The following is a 17623-nucleotide window of genomic DNA, read 5'->3' on the forward strand; positions in this document are numbered from 1 at the left end:
TCTCTCTCTTTCTCTCTCTCTCCAACGCACAACCGGCACCAAGTTTGAGACCAGGGGTCGTGAGTCGTGAGGAGGAGGAGCGGTGCGGCCTGCTGCAGGCGGACCTGGCCTTGCAAAAGTTGCCGGTAATTACTCCTCGTGAACGCCTGCTATCAATCCCGATAGGGTCTGAAACACTTCGCAGTACAACTAACAACACCAGGTTCCAAAAACAAGCTGACTCGGAGCGCAATGCGTTGCGCGTTTTCCGAACCACGACGGCCCATGCAAGTGACATTAAGGCACGGAAGAAAGAAAGAACGAAGGAACCAAAGAATGGAAAAAGAAAACGAACGAACAAAGAAAAAAAAACAAAGGAAAGAAATAAAGAAAGACGGAAAGGAAGAAAGAACGTTTAGGTAGTGCAATTAGGTGCTCGCATGTGTCGTTGAGGAGGTCGACCTACAGCGCCGCACGTTTACTTCACACTGCGGCTCGTTATGTTTCGCAAGGAGTGTGACCACTCCGATCGTATAACTTCATGCATTACCACGTGTGCAGCAGGCTTTCGCCTTCACGTGCTACAGGAGTGTAACATGCTGCCGAATTCTCTTGTTTCCGAGAGGTCACCGGATATTTGGAAGGGCGGTGTTTTCGGCCCCTCCAAAAGTTGTCGTCTACACGCACCTGATGAGGTCCATGAGCGTGTCGGCGGTGGTGACGAGCCGCGCCTTGGACTCTTTGGAGGTGGACGCGTCGCTGTCGCCGGCGCCCGGCTGCAGGCCCGTGACGAGCACGATGCCCAGCACGATGGCCAGGAAGGTGGTGGAGAAGTAGTAGACGACGGCGCGCAGGCCGATCCGTCCCGAGAGGCGCGCGTCCAGCGCCCCCACGGCGGCCACCATGCTCGAGGTGATCAGCGGCAGGATGAGGCCGCGCAGCATGCGCAGGAACATCTCGCCCGGGAAGTTGATGTACATCAGCTGGCGCTTCGAGAAGGGCCCTGCGCCGCGTGGCACACGACATACGCGCGTCATTGCATCGTCGTCGTTGGTATACTACGCACGATACACGATTTCGAGGAAGTCGACTGACTGCGATTTCGTCACTCGAGAATACCTGCCATATGCGCTCCAACGCTTGATTATTGCGCAATGATATGTTTAAAAAAAAACGAAATTCCGACGTTTTTTCTTTTGCGCTAGAACCTCGATATCATCACGACGCGCGTCGTGGTGGCTTAATTTTGACTGCCTGGGGATGGATGGGTAGATGGATACAACTGCGGTTCACCTAAATCTAAGCACACGAGTGTTTTTTTGCATTTCGCCCCCATCTAAATGCGGTTTCCGCGGCCGGGGACCGAACCCGCGCCTTCGAGCTCTGCAGCACAGCCCCAGAGCTACCACGGTTATATCTTGGGCGTTATAATTAAATGTATTCACCAAGAAGCATTTATAGACGCTCAACATTTACTTAGTGCACGCGAAGCCGAGGGAAATAGGGATACTCAACATTCTCTCTAGCAATTCTAACACGGTTTGACCTCGGACTGCTCCGGTGGCTCCATTAGCAAGGATGGTCTTATTGGTCGATGCAGGAACGCCTACATGTTTCAGTCTTACTTTTTTTGTTTTTGTTTCTACGTTTTGTTTTCGTTTCGCTTTGCCGCCGTTCCATTTGTTTGAAGTCACTTCGGCGTCACTTGTTCCTCCTGGTGGGATTTCCACTCTCGAGAAGTTTAGTTCTGCCCTCTACTTCGTGGATTGCTTCTTCCTTGCAACGGTATGTTTTGGCTACGGTGTCCTGCTGCAGAGAATTAGTCGTTTTGACTGGTGGAGACGGTGGTTGAAGTAGCCGTGGTGCAAAATGCAACAGCGTTCGCTTATTGAGATTTAGGCGCGCGCAACGCGAGTGCGCATTATTGAAAACATCGCTCTTGATGAAAGTTTAGCACCGTGTGTTGAAATTATTATTATTATTATTATTATTATTATTATTATTATTATTATTATTATTATTATTATATTTGTTGTTGTTGTTGTTGTTGTTGTTGTTAAAGGTCGGGGCGTCCTTATCGCTGTTGATAGCGCGATAGAATGTGTCCGTCGCTTGAATCTATAGTGCGGTCATGACGCTGTTTGCATACACATGCGCTGTTCAAGTGGGGAACGGCTGTTGATTGGTGCATTCCACTTAGAACCTGACGTAACTCCTGCAGCGTTTGGTCTTATCCTGGCATGAATTGAAACTGCTATAATTTCGCGTAAGAACTACTAAGTGTTAATTATTGATGACGTTAATGTATCCGGAATTTCATGGAATAATGATATTGTCTGCCAGAATTCCTTTTATATTTCTCAAAAAATGCCACTCCTTACTTGACTTTATCCCATTTACTTCCATGCAGGAGCTAAACTTCACTGAGCACTGCTGTGGCAACGCTCTATATCTCTGACTACGAATATTGATATTGTTTCCGTCATGCGTAGCAACGTTCATCGGGTTTCGCCAGATAAGTTCCACGCTCCCTTAATCGTTCCTTTAATTCTGGCAGCTCAGGAACGCAGCATCCGTTCCGGTAAGAACACCAAACGCAGCTTCAACATTTCTCTTCTAGACTACATTGGCTTATACGATTATCTTGAAAATGCTGACTGGTCCTTCGTAGATGGGGCAGCTGATGTTAATGAACAAGTTAATTTGTTTACGAAAGTAATTGAACATGGCATGCCCATATTCACACTTATAAGGCCACTCAAAAAGTCAAAGTTCCCTCATTGGTTTGCTAAAGAACTAAAAACGACAATAAAACTGAAAGACCATATACACAGAAAATCGGGCATACAGGCCTAGACAGATAGAGAGAGAGATAAAAGGAAGGTGGGGATGTTAACCAAACAAGAGTCCAGTTGGCTATCCTGCGCTGGGGGAAGGCAGAAGAGGAATAAAAAGAAGGGGCCGAGAGAGACAGATGGGGGTAGAGAGACGTGCACGGACAGCACTGAAGAGTGAAAGGCGCTCGCAAAAGTCAGACGTTCACAGAAAGCACAAAAGTGCCTTCATTGCCTTCTGAGCCTATTATACGTGGAAAATTGAATATAGACGCTGTCGTTTTCTTTGCAAATGTTATTATAACATTGATCACTACAAACGCTTTGAACGTGTTGAAACTAGCATGACACGTAATTCAATATATTTCTGGAGCTACGTGCGCTCTCAATTTTATAAAGAGCGCCGAAGATATATGTCTTGTTGATGAAAATGGCGATGTTGTCTCGAACACTGCTGATACCTTTGCAGAATATTTCTGTTCTGTATTTGGCGTAAAAGATGCTTCTACCACAATTAACTTTCCTTCTCAGTCTGGTACGATGTCTACGCGATCACTCAATAAGACTTTGTTTCCAAGTGTATGAAGCGCCTCAAACCTTCCTTTTCTTGTGCGCTCGCTGATGGTATCCCTCTCGCACTGCGTAAGACGTACGAAAGCATTCTTGTCCCTGTTCTCCCAAGCATATTCAACAGTTCCCTAAATTACGTTTCCTAGCGCTTGCAAGGTAGCACGGGTAGCGCCCGTACACAAATCGGGTGCTAGAACTGCAGTTGCTAAAAATAGGCTTTTATCTATCCTCTGCGTGCGTCCAAAGTGCATGAATCTGTACTGCATTCCCTGCTTTCGGTGAGCTCTAAGAACATTTTAATAGATTAACAGCGTGGCTTTGCAGCGGGGCGTTCCACAGCAACGAACTTGGTCACATTTATAACCCATGCTTACGGTGTGGTACGTAATAGGGGCTAATTAGACGCTCCTGACCTTGAGCTAAGTAAATAATTTGATGTACTTTGCCATAAGCTCCTTATTACAAAGCTCTCTCACATGGACATACCTTCTTTCATCACTGCCCTGGTATCAAATTACCTAAGCAATAGATCGTGCTTCGTCGGCGTTAATAGACAGAGTTCTATCAGCTTGAGGTCACAAGCGGAGTTGCTCAAGGATACGTTCTTGACCCTTTTCTTTCCCTACTCTTAATAAATGACATTTCGTCAGCAATGCGACACTTAACGCTATTTAAAGCTGGCAGCAGTGTTCAGGACTGAATCGACCTCCAAAAAGACTTTTTTTTTCACTGTCAAACTGGTGCGGAAACAATAGGCTACTCTAATATGCTACCAAAACTACGAGTTTGAGTTATACGCGGAAAATACACCAGGTGCTATTTTCATACACCCTTCGGGATGCTCCACTGCCTAGGGTCGATGAAATAAAATATATTGGTGTGTATTTCGACAAAACTCCAATTTTTTCTGTACACACTGAATATGCGAAACAACGTACCCTTCGCGCTCTTGATATTTGTCGCATATCACATGACTTCCACTCCCCTGTCGCCTTTATGAAGTTGTATCCTGCTGTGTGCCTTCCACTACTAGAGTATGCGTCTGCAATTTGGGGCGGGAAGTGCAAATATAATGTTGACCGCATTGAACGAGTCTAAAATAAACTGATATCTGTTTTTCAAGTACCGCTTTTGTCGTTCTGGCGACCCTATATAGTCCAGCCCTCCCATATATACCTCAACTCGAACTTCTAAAATCAAGACGCATTTGGTCAGGCCTTTTGTTCCTCTATAAAGGAATCCATGGCATTATACATTGCCCAAAGTCTCTTAATCATGTGCAATTTTCCGTGCCTCAACAGTGTACCAGACAACATTCCACATTTGCTACCCGGGCTTGTTGCATTCCTATAGCTCGACTCCAAAGAACGTGTAATAAGCATTCTGCCTGTATTGATATATTTCAGAGTTCATGTCCTGTGTTTTGTATACATATAGATAATCATGTTGTATGATAAACTCCCTTTTACGCCTGCCTCATCGTTCTCTGTTTGCCTATTTGTTTCTCCACCTCGCGTTGTTTTATGTACCAGACATTGCTTCTTTTGTCTTACGTATTACTCTATAAGCGCAATAATAAGTGATTATTTATTGGTGATACTGCCGCTACTCCTTAACTTAACCGCCGCCACCAGCCTTACAGTGTAAGCCTCCGCGAAACGCTGCTTCTACCCGGCGCTCACCTAGAGGCCTGAGTACGATTCCGAGCACGATGCCGGCCACCACGGCCGCTATGGTGGCCACGGTGAGCCGGTTGTGCCGCAGGAAAGTTCGGCAGGCGCCCCCGCGAGGCGTGGGCGCCGCTCCGCCCGCCGACTCGGTGTCCTCGGTGTCGGCCGCTTCCAGCTCCTTGGAGCCCTGCGCCGGCAGCGAAGGGAGCGCGGCCGGACGCTGCACGGCGGGCGGGGCCGCGTCCTCGGCCAGGTTGGTCGTCGACATGCTCGAGCCGTCCGCCGTGCTCCGGTAAATGCCCCCGCGGAAGGACTGCGCGAAGGGGTGGTACTTATTAGCGTGCTCTTGGCAAGTAGCATTGACATGCACTGTACTCATGAACATGAACGCGCACAAACAAAAAGACGCGCACTAACGAAAACTCAAGCCCCTGCAGAGCGCGCGCGAGCTTGTAGAGCAAGCGCTGAAGAAGCGAGCTTGCGCACGCTTTGTGCGCCTTCGACGAGCGGCACCTCCGACCCGGTTGATTACTGCGAGGTCGCCATTGGAAGCGCTGCGTCGAAAAGCAGCCGGCTTTGCCTTGCGACGCTCCTTGTGAACGCCCAGAATTTCCATTGTTCGCGGCGAAGAGACCACAGCAGCTGTCGCTGTTCAATGCCAGAATAATGTTTATGTATGCGATTTCAGATAATAAATTGATGCGTCTAAGGCGCGTTTCCAATGGTAGACTGCGTGAACGGTTATCCTAATAGCAAGCACCCCAATGATTTCGTCATCCTTCGAACTATTTTCAAGGCCGCAAGCGCTCGTGTTTGCGACGTTTCAGTTGGGCACAGATCTGGTATCATTGTGCTCACAATAAAGCGTCTCTCAACGTCTGTCTTACCGCACCATTTTGTAAGTAGTCGAGGAATGCATAGCCGCGAGGACTCTGCGGCCTAACAGGGTGCACAATTATGCGTAAAAGTAGGTCGGGCGTGCTCGATACCAATCCACGAACATCGATGGGATGTTACAAAACTTCTCTCGCCGAGCTCTTGTTGAAGGACTGGTGTTGAAACAGTGCCCGTCAAGAAATATATCGCGCATAAGCATGATCGACGATAAACCAGGGGCGTGTAGAGAGCCTGGTCACGCGATCTCCGATTGTATAAATCCTAGGCACTGCGATAAACCAACGCCCTTCTTCCGGCCTTTGTGCTGTCGCCTCAGTCCTTCCTTTCCATGCCGGTACAAGAATAATTCCACCCACCTGGGCCGCTGATCAATCCAGGTGCTCCTACTAAATATAGAGAATGCGTCTTTCCGAGAATAAGGAATATGCTGCATGAAACACTGGGGGCCTGTTTTTATGCATGCACGGCAGCTGCATCACCTGCAGTGCTTTCTGGGATCCCATAGTGGACGGGCGTCCATCGAAAAATATATATATATAACCTGATGCAATGCGCCACCTTTTATATATGATGTTCGATGGTTTCGTATGCATAAAAGTGTGGTCGGTGATTTCGCGCTTATATATTTGTTAGCATCAGTGCAGTGGGAGAGTCACCCAACGTAACCTGTTGACTGATTACAAATGACTAAAAATGCTTACTAGTGAGCAGTAATGAGTAATAATGACTGAAAGGATTTCTAATGACTATGAAATGACCAATATGTCTAAGGACAACTTGTAACGACTACAACTGATTACAAATGACTAAAAATGCTTAGTATGATCAGTAATTACTAATAATGACTGAAATTACTTGTAATGACTACTGATGACTATAATATGACCAACATGTCTAACGACGGCTTGTAATGTTCACCATTGATTACAAATTACTAAAATGCTTAAGTATAAATTTTTTTAAACAGGGTTGAAGTACCTCAGACAGGCTGGCCAACGTTTCGATAGGTGGACCTATCTTCGTCAAAGGCGGCCTCGTCATCCTCGGCGTGTTAGTTTTAAAGGGTTAGTGCAGTGACGTCACGTGCGGGTGTTGTCGCTGGCGGCTGGTTTTAAAGAGAGAGATTACAAGAGGGAACAGGCGCTGTCGTTCGACGTCTGTGAGCCTCATTCTCAAGACGAAGGGACAAGAGCGTGAGAGTGGGCACGCGGGGAGGAAAGAAAAGAAATAGAAGCAGAAAAAAGGGGAAAAAAGGGGAAAAAAGAGGAGGGGGGAGCCAGGGCCGTACCAAGACACAACAAAAGGGGGGGGGGTTAAAGAAAAAGAAAGAGAAAAATGAAATCTTTAAGAAATACGGGGGCTTGGGAGCGTGTTGGGGATGCGAAAGGTTAGGAGGTGTTCAGGGGGAGACGTTGGCGGCATGTTTTTGAGGCATTAGAACGGCCGGTCAAGCAATAGGTCGAGTAATTTTGAAATAGTTAAGGTGGCGACGAGGAGTCTGCGGTGCAATGTGTGGGGTGACGGAAAGGCAGCGGCATGGTCTTTCAAGGGGCACTGCCCCACGCGCTTAACGTAGGTGTCGTTACGGCGGCATTCAGAAAGCGAAAAAGGCATATTGACTTCGAAGTCCGAAGTCCGAAGTCAATATGCCTTTTTCGCCTTCTGGATGCCGCCGTAACGACACCTACGTTAAGCGCGTGGGGCAGTGCCCCTTGAAAGACCATGCCGCTGCCTTTCAGTCACCCCACACATTGCACCGCAGACTCCTCGTCGCCACCTTAACTATTTCAAAATTACTCGACCTATTGCTTGACCGGCCGTTCTAATGCCTCAAAAACATGCCGCAAACGTCTCCCCCTGAACACCTCCTAACCTTTCGCATCCCCAACACGCTCCCAAGCCCCCGTATTTCTTAAAGATTTCATTTTTCTCTTTCTTTTTCTTTAACCCCCCCCCTTTTGTTGTGTCTTGGTACGGCCCTGGCTCCCCCCTCCTCTTTTTTCCCCTTTTTCCCCTTTTTTTTCTGCTTCTATTTCTTTTCTTTCCTCCCCGCGTGCCCACTCTCACGCTCTTGTCCCTTCGTCTTGAGAATGAGGCTCACAGACGTCGAACGACAGCGCCTGTTCCCTCTTGTAATCTCTCTCTTTAAAACCAGCCGCCAGCGACAACACCCGCACGTGACGTCACTGCACTAACCCTTTAAAACTAACACGCCGAGGATGACGAGGCCGCCTTTGACGAAGATAGGTCCACCTATCGAAACGTTGGCCAGCCTGTCTGAGGCACTTCAACCCTGTTTAAAAAAATTTATACCACACTGTGCCATTCCATCTGCCAGCCCCTTTCTTGTTTTTGGACTAAAATGCTTAATAGTGAGCAGTAATGGCTAATAACGACGGAAATGACTTGTAATGACTAGTAATGACTACGAAATGACCGATATATCTAACAACAACTTGGGACGACTACATTTCTTTAGAAATGACTAAAAACGCTTAGTAATGACCAGTAATGACTAATAAGGACTGAAAAGACTTGTGATAACTACTAATGACTATGATATGACCAACATGTCTAACGACAGCTTGTAATGACCACAGTTGATTACAAATGACTAAATACTTCGTAGTGAGCCGTAATGACTAAAAGAAAGAAGACAAAGAGAAGAGGCAAAGAGAAAGAGGCGATAGATAGGAGGAAAAGTAGGCTTTCGCCGTTCACCTCTTAAATGAGATCTTGAGACCCTGTAATTTTTAACCTTAAAAGCACGGATATGTATTGACTAAACAAATTTCCGCTAATCAGCACATCGCATTGATTGATTGATTGATTGATTGATTGATTGATTGATTGATTGATTGATTGATTGATTGATTGATTGATTGATTGATTGAACGAGCGAGCTTAATGTCCCAAAGAAACATTAAGGCTGAGACACATCGCCAGAGCAGGGACCCAGATAATTTCACCAGTGAGCACAACCAAAGCGCCCCATCTTCCCCTGACACAACTTAATTCGGATATGTCGCACAATTTACACATCGTTTAAAATGTTATTTTGAAGTTTAATCGAGCCAAGTCTATGAATTAGTCGGGTTTTTTCGTTTTCGGCTACAAAGCTGCCGGACCGATGGTACGAACTGATGTTGGACGTCAGTTCACAGCAGCCATGAATGTGAACATATCTGTTCCGAATTCTGTGGTTGCACTGATTCTTGGCAAACGCCACGCGTAGCATAACAGCGTCGCGTTCCATAAGGAGAGAGGGAGAGGGGAAGAATATTAAAATAAATTAAATTCGGAGATCTTGCGTGCAAAAACCACGCAATGATTATGAGACACGCTGAAGTGGGGGACAGTGGATTGATTTTGACCACCTGGGGTTCTTTAACATGCATCTAAATCTAAGCACAGCAGCGTTTTAGCGTTGATTATTATTATCTTTTAAAATTTGGCCCTCATCGAAATGCGGAACCCGCGACCGGGATCGAACCCGTCACCTCGAACTCAGCAGCGCAAGGCCACGTATCCACTGGGCCACCACAGCGGGTGGAAGGAGCAGTGTGAAACAGTCCAGTTTGATACCGCGCATGAAGGTCGCCTGACAATTTTCAATTAGCGGAGTAGGGACACTGCCTCGATTCCGTGGAGAAGCCTGCAAATAGAACTTCACTCAGTTTGTGAGCGCGCGCGTGCCTCTGTGTGCGTCTGCGAGAGAGAGAGAGAGAGAGAGAGAGAGAGAGAGAGAGCTCTGTCGCGAACGGGACAAGACGCGCTTAGCTGCTATATTTCACTTCACCTAGCATCATATTTTCACTCCTGCAACGACGTAACGTGGCAGGGAAGCAGGCAACTAGTTCCAACATTTGTATTATGATAATTAGTAACCATATCAAATCAAGCAATAAAAACGAGAAACGCAAGCAAGATGACATCGATGACTATGTTACTAAGAACGCTAATAGCGTGCTTGGTTACTTACGTCGTAATTTTAGCTCTGCCCCTTCTTCCCTGAAGCTAACGCTTTATAAAACTTTAGTTCGCTCCAAATTGGAGTATGCTTCAGCCATTTGGGATCCGACTCAGTCTTCATTAGTTTCTACTCTTGAAAGTATTCAAAACTGCAGTGCACGCTTTGTCTTATAAAATTATTCTCGCTATGTAAGTATTTCTTCAATGAAACGAACTATTAGCTTACCTGATCTTTCGTTACGCCGCAAACCTTTCCGTCTCTCCCTTTTTCACAACGTTTTTCACTTGAACCCCCTTTTAAAAGAGACCCTTCTTGCTCCTCCGTCTTATATTTCGGCCCGCACTGACCACAGCCTTAAAATCGGGGTGCCATTGTGCCGTACTAACCGGTACAGTGACTCATTCACCCCCAGGACAAGCACGGACTGGAATCGCCTTCCCGCCTCAATCGCACTCATCACCGACCCTACTAACTTCAAGAGCGCCGTTCAGAATGCCTTTTGTTAATATTTTTTATTAATACTTTCTGTTTGTATTTTTTACTGCATTACTTCTTGTTTTGACTCCACTCCTTGCTGTAACGCCTTCGGGCCTTGAAAGTACGTGAAAAAAATAAATAAATAGACAAGTCGGTTTTGTTGATGCTTCGTGTTATTAAGCTTACAGCGAATTGATTCCTCGAAAAAATGAAAGAAATATCGTGGCTTAAGCTCGCGAATTGGCAGTCCCACCAGTTGCAATGTGAAGTTGCGTTTTGGACTGGCAAAATGATGTGGGTTCAGTCCCCGTCGGCGACAAGTTATTTTTTCATCCACTTTAGTTTGCATTTTGTTCATTAATTTGTACATTTCAGTTTCGAACACAGCTAATTACCCCTATGATTTCCCGTCGGCTTTACATGGTCGTAATTAACGAAAATCGAGGCCCTTTGTTTTCCTTCTTCTCGTCCAAAGTGAATCATTGTCATTTAGAATAGAATATTCGGCATTCTGTAGTAGCGTGACCTTCAGTGACCGGCCCTACTGTGTGTGATCCGTACTGTGTTCTACATTAGTCTTTGGATTTGCCCTGTTGCTCTTCCTTTCCTCTTTCCTCCCCTCATTCCTATCTTCCATATCTGTGTTGCTGTCACCTCCCTTCAGAATAGTAGGCAGGCGTTGTGCCCCTTCCGGTGGCAGTTGCCAGCCTGCTCCTCGCTTTCCCTTTTCTGTTAATTGTGTATATGTGTTCGAAACAAATCATAATAACAACTCATGGGTGACGTAGCTTCACTTTAGTGGAAGCTGGTCATCGTTAATGAATTCTGTCTGACGAGTCCTCTCTTTTCATAAGCCGTTTCACGAAATTCAACGCTGCTGCACGTGTCGTCGGCTGAGATACGCCCTGAAGGCGCTCACAGGTCACATCTTAAATGAAAAAAAAAAAAGAAGTACGCGTGGCCCGTGGTCGATAAGATCAAGCGAAGAGCCCTGTGTCAGTAGGATTCTCAAAGTAAGCTGACCTCGAAGCGTGTAAAGATGCCGTCACGCTATCAAGCGTGTACGCACGCACGCAATGTCTGATAGCCTCTTGGCACCCTTTGTCTCATTGTTTGAGCGGCCGCGACAGACTAGGGACACGTTCATGCGACATGGCTTGATGTCCTTCGCGCATGCGCAAATCGAGTCGGCGAAGAAAGCATGTCTCAGCATACGTAGTCGTTGTGGAGTGGAATCGACCGCTGCCGTCAGCTATCCACGAGCGCCGTCATAGGAATCCACAAGTACCGCGTCTCCCTCAGGATCAAGCTGCCGTCTCGTCTGCAACGTCTACAGTGCAAGAGCCCGCCTCGTCAATGTCACAAAGTTTATTCGGCAACAGTACAGAAGTGAGCGTACTGTTAACAGGTCACAAGCAGACAAAAAGACTAAAAAGGATTTCCCGGAATTGTGGCTAGCTATCACTTGGTACAGTGACTATCCCGTTCCGAAGAAATTGCATGGTTTGGTCCCGGAACCACACCCATTTTCTCTTTGACTGATAGCTTTTCTTTTTTTCGTAGGATCCCATGAGTTTGCTTTGTAGCTTCGTGCTACATTATAGGTTGGATGCCGAGTTTCACTTTCGTAAGGTGTTTGCTTATTCGTACAATATTGAAGAAATGGAAGTATGGAGATACAAGCTCAGAAAGTGAGGAAAGAATGACTGATAAAGCAGAGAAGAACTCACGAAACACCTCTACACAGCAATTTATTTTTGTTTGAACAAATTTTACGGGCAACACACTTTGTATAGCCTGAAGATACCGAATTTCACGTGAACGTCGGCAGCTTATGTTGCGACAGATGTAGAAAGCCAGGACTTACGTAATACACCGAGGTAGTTAAAAAAGATCACGCGCAGAGGCGACAGCCTTTGCAAGCTAAACGGTGTCATTACCTGCACCGTCAGCGAAGTGTGACGTGAATGCAACCAAGCGCCTAAAGGTGACGCTTAGTCATCAGTTGTAGTGGCGTGCTTACACGCGACGTAGCTCTTTTCGTAACTTTCTCCAGCTACATTGGAACCAGCGATAACAGGGCCGCGTCTCCCTTTTCTCTCCTCAGCTGCAGGCGTACGAGTTTCCGGCTGCAGGAGGACATACTATAGTGCCGGGTTAAAAAAGACAGTAATAGCAGCGTAAAAACTAGCCGCTTATGCTAGTCTTACGATTGCGACTCGCTAAATTAGCTTCTCGTAGTGCGTGCAGATCACGAAGACCCGCAGTTCGTTTCGTGGTTCGGGTTTCAGTACGCGCTGACAAGAGACTGGCCTCCAGCCACGCTGCGCCCTACAAACCCACGCGCGCCCCCGGTTCCGGACATGTTCGGCTGATAACGTAAGCGATGTATGAATGCCCGTGGCAGGAGCAAGCAGTGCATTGAGGAAACGATATTGGAAGAGCTACGAGGCGTGGCGCAATGACCGATCTGCTGGCTTGCTTTTCCATCAGCTGGCTGTATACGTGAATAGAAGGTTGTGCCTGTATCGTCCGTCGCGGCTTGCGCGGGGGAGTAGACCGACCACACACCGGACAGGCAAGCGAGGAACTGTTTATTAACCGCGTACCGCGCGCGCGCATCGCCCTCCCCGAGGGTTGCCAGGAGCGGCAGACCATCGCGCTGCGTCTAGTGGATGTCCGGCTGGTACAGTGCCCTTTTGCGGTTCCACTAATTTCTGTTTAGTGTATCCGTGACAGCCTACGCTGAACACGTAGCGATCGAGGCCGATGTCGATACCCTTCTCACGCAGCTGCAAAGGCGTCATCGCCGTTTCCTGCAGCACCGGCTGGTGTGTGACGTGTGCGCTGCGTGGCGCCGAAAGGCGACACGTGCACGTTCAACGGCGCACACAATCGACACCACCGCCGAGCACGTGTCGTCATTCGCAGCCTGCGCACCTGCCCCGAAGGCTCCCTTCGAGATCGGGTGCAGAAGGCTTCGCGTGCCATCATGCGACCCGCGCGTGAGACCTCGCTTCCTGGCGAGTGGCTCGGGATTGTTCGCCCATGCTGCGCGTTTCGTCGACCGGGTCGCATGTCTGCTCCGTGTCATCGACACGGCGCTGCGAGACGGGTCGCGTCACACAATGCGACGAGCGCAAAAGCCCTCTGTCCCTTCGCGGCCACAGTGCTAGAAGAGACGTTCCAACGATTGCCCACTTATTCTACTTTCAGAAGCCACATGTACAGCTAGTAAGCTGGTCACGGCTTTTAGCGTACTGCTAAAGGCCTTAGGCGTAGCCCACCCGACACAGGACGAAAGAGCGACACAAAAATGCACACACGCACATACACGCATAGCGCCGTGTATATAATGAGACGACGAGTGGACACACACAAAGCCGAATATTTTAGCACCGAGACGCTTCACTCGGTAGCAAATGCAGCGTAGGACATTTGGTAGAATGTGCACATGAACGCGCTAGCTGAACAACAAGCGATGGAAGGAAACGCTGCAATACACAAAAAAATGCAGAGTCATCACGACAATGAGTAGTGAATATGCTTCCAAGTGATGAGGAATAATGGATATTATTCAGAAAATGTTTTAGATCTTTGAAGTGTCTGCAAATGCTGCCGAGGATAATTCCGGAAATGCATCTCGGGAAATGTTTTGGTCATATTTTAGCGGGTCCCTGAATGAGGGACAGCGTGCTGATTCCTTCCACGTAACTGCGGCGGTAAAGTAGTGGGACAACCCGACCCGTAACCGAATGGTCACGCGTCCGAACCGTGGCGGGGACAGGAATAATTTTATACGCCAATTTCTTTTTTCTTTCTCCGCAACTGCAAAGACACGTACGCTGAAGTTGCACGTTGGACTTGTGCGCATGTTACATTAAAGGTTTTGGGCGTAGGGCGCCCAACACAGGACAGATAAAGAGCCATCTTCATGAGCACGGGAATGAAATACCCCGAAAACGCCGGTGACAGAATTTGTCGACATTTATAGCATCATCAAATAAACAAATGAATCGATTCAGCAGTAGTAACTTCCACTAGTCGATTTGGCGCAGTTTCCTGCTCCGCTCCGCTGTTGAGAAAATACATTAGTTTTTCAGCTAATCTTGAGGTACACAATCTTACGCTTACATTGTGAAATGCGAACTAAACATGCCATATTAGACTTGGTCAAGCGCAGAAACATGCAGTCTCATTCTTGACGCAGAAATAAGTTACTATAAACGGACCAGAAGAAATCGCCATTCATATGTCGTTCAATAGCCTGCGTTCGTTATACTAAAAAAAAGAGACTTACATTGTTTGCCACACATCTGCAAGCTATATTCAGAGGAGGCTGCGATGATCTTATGACACATCCGTATAGTAAAACAAAGCAGTTTCATGCATAATTTCGCTTTAAAGGCTTTGCCGGACCGCCAGCTACATACGCGATGCCGAGTATTCCAAAAGGATTTGGGGGGCGCTTCACTGTCTTCCTATCTTCTGTCCCTTTTCAAGAAATGTATTTTGCGCTGCAAAGTATACCTAAGAGATGCGGAGTATATTTGGGTTGGCATAGACACGCTACTATTAGCACAGTTCAAGCAATTTACTTGCGTATACAAAACGAAATATCTGGTATACGATGCGAGTGGGCGATCGCATATGCATTGAAGTGCTACGTACCGACATGCAGTCAGCGGGGGCAAATGAAATGAGAACAGGGCGATTCAAACACGGGGCACAGAAAATCGAAGAGTTTTATTCATGCATGGCTGTCGAAAATCTGATATTAAAGTACCCTTTAGTTTTACCCGGACCACACTATGTTAAACCTTCATCGTGATTGTTTTGAATTATTTTTAAAGCGATAGTTTTCATTGGCTTTTTTCTTCACTTTGCGGTATGTCAACTTCTGCCCGTTTATGGCCAGCTTGGGTCACTAGATGTCACTAGTTGTCACTAGAAATAAATAAATAAAATAAACAAATATAAATGCCCGATGGTACGTTTCGAACCCTATAGTCCTCCAGCATACAAGCTCGATGCCTGAAAAGGCGGAATAAATTCGTGCAAGTCAGCGCTTGAGATGTTTGGCGCGTTATAGGCGCTTCGCAAAGCAACAGCTGTTGTTGCTGCTGCTGCTACTGCTGCCTTAACACACGGCAACAGTCTACTTATTGAAAGTGAGTGCACGCACCCCCTCGCCGACGATGAAGGAAGAGGTTACTGGAGGCGTTCGTCACCGACATTCGCTGCGCGTCTCTCATGGTACTGTGCCGTTGTGGTGCATTACCACATGGACAATCACATCGTGTCTTGCCATTGAACACGTTTTGATGCTGCATAAAAGTACCGCTTACTCTGCGCGTCAAGCATGTCGCATAGCAGCAATTGAGTGCGCGCATATTATAGCTGACGATGAAGGAAAGAGAAGTTACCGGACGCCGCCCAACGCGTCACGCTGGTTTGAAGAGGTACCAGAAGAAAATCAGTCGGAAAGGAAAGAAAAAAGAATGTATGGGCAATTAATGGAATGTATTGAGAAAAACAATACTCATGTACATGTGTAAATCTGCTAATACGTAAATATATGTGTGTGCTACCACATAACATGGTAACGCGCCGTGGTTGCTTAGTGGCTATGGTGTTGGGCTGCTAAGCACGAGGTGGCGGGATCGAATCCCTGCCACGGCGGCCGCATTTCGATGGGGGCGAAATGAGAAAACACCCGTGTACTTAGATTTAGGTGGACGTTAAACTCCACGTGTTCCAAATCTCCGGAGTCGCCCACTACGGCGTGCCTCATAATCAGAAAGTGGTTTTGGCACGTAAAACCCCATAGCAACATGGTACCCATAAACCCCATAACATAACATGGCATACATGCTGCGCGATGCTTACAAAGTTATCGCCTACAAAGATATTAAACTTGAATAGCATGTTCGCGCGTGCAGATAGGGACAAAAGGGAGACGTAGACACCACGATGCGCTAACTTCAATTTATACTGGGAGAACCCATGCGTATATATTCCATGCGCAACCTCGCCACTCCGGGTCAGATTGCCAAACCGCTCTTTTCGAAAAGGCCGTCTCGTTATCAAGCAGGTCAGCACGCGCAGCGCTGATGCACGTTTCACCATTGTGCCTGATAGCCTGTGCTTCTATCATTTCACGCACGTCCTTATCTATGTGTCTTTCAAGAACAGCGAAATCATAAATCGAGGGTGCGTATCCGCACGCTCGACAATGAACAGACAGATTACCGTCGCGGCAATAACTTACGTTTAAACTAAGTCCTATGAAGCGGTCATTAGGCATGGAGTATAAATTCTGTCTGCATGCACAAGAATGTTATGCAAGTTCGCCTACCAACAAGCCCAAGGTATCAACCGAAGGTTGGCTCTAAGGGCATATGTTACCGTTCGATTCGATTCGACATTATCTCGATCGTACAGCCAAGGCATGTCAACGCACCTAAGCATGGATATGCATCGTAACGCAGTTATAGATGCGACAGGTTTAACCAAGTTGTTATAATTATTGCGCAAGCATAATACGTAAATGGGGACAGGAAACACTGAACCATGGTGTTAAGGGCAGACTCACAACTGGCGTTTATATAAAACGCATGGTACGAAGTCACACGCGACTGTGACTTCGATTTACTCGTTCAGACAAGGTTTATTCGTGTTCGCGTCACTGTCCTTACGTTTTAATGCGGTTGGGATTCTTAGCATACTTCCGCCAATTTTGTCTATTTAGCCTCCTTGCGCCGTGCTCTTCTTAATGTGCTGGCTGCTGCCTTGCCGAGCATGGGCCGTGCCCAAACAGGCACTCTAGAATCATTAATATATCTATCCATAATAAATTCATCATCGCCAAATTACATACGCTATACATGTTGAATACTAATCGCATTAATGTAGCTAATCATACCCAAAGGATGCGTTCTGCCTACGTTTTTACGTTAGCGCACGAATCATGGCAAATTGCGATTTAGCCCAGTTTGAAGCAAACTTGATCGTTAGAGAAATTGTACTGCCGTGCTTAAGGCGCGCAATTTATTCACAGACGCATGACCGAGTTGTGATGTTTTCGAGTGTTCATCATTTGTTGACTACCATTTTCAGTCATTATTGTCTGTTTTTGTGAATATCGTTAGAATTTGTCGTGCTGTGTGATTAATTTTATTCCATTTGATTTATTTTAGAATAAAATGTTAAGACATGCTCTT

At 46.9% G+C, this 17623-nt stretch overlaps 2 protein-coding genes across 5 annotated transcripts in view; one reads left to right on the forward strand and one right to left on the reverse strand.

Annotated features, from left to right (window-relative positions):
* The window catches only part of Ent2 (Equilibrative nucleoside transporter 2), a 125178-nt gene that overhangs the window by 18834 nt on the left and 88721 nt on the right, over nt 1-17623 (forward strand). The gene's annotated exons all lie outside the window — the stretch shown is intronic.
* LOC135911161 (excitatory amino acid transporter 3-like) overlaps nt 1-17623 on the reverse strand; it is a 51083-nt gene that overhangs the window by 11365 nt on the left and 22095 nt on the right. For 3 of the 4 annotated variants that reach the window (XM_065443345.2, XM_065443343.1, XM_065443346.1), the window contains exons 2-3: nt 5066-5366; nt 667-982 (exon numbers count right to left, since the gene is read on the reverse strand). In XM_065443345.2, the coding sequence (XP_065299417.1) occupies nt 667-982; nt 5066-5321 (572 nt within the window). In that variant the 5' untranslated portion in view covers nt 5322-5366. Of the gene's footprint in view, nt 1-666; nt 983-5065; nt 5367-5945; nt 6069-17623 lie in introns of those variants that run through there. The other variant, XM_065443344.1, reaches the window with a different exon arrangement.

The sequence above is a fragment of the Dermacentor albipictus genome, chromosome 9, assembly GCF_038994185.2.
Source record: "Dermacentor albipictus isolate Rhodes 1998 colony chromosome 9, USDA_Dalb.pri_finalv2, whole genome shotgun sequence".
In the NCBI taxonomy this organism is placed as follows: Eukaryota; Metazoa; Arthropoda; class Arachnida; order Ixodida; family Ixodidae; genus Dermacentor; species Dermacentor albipictus.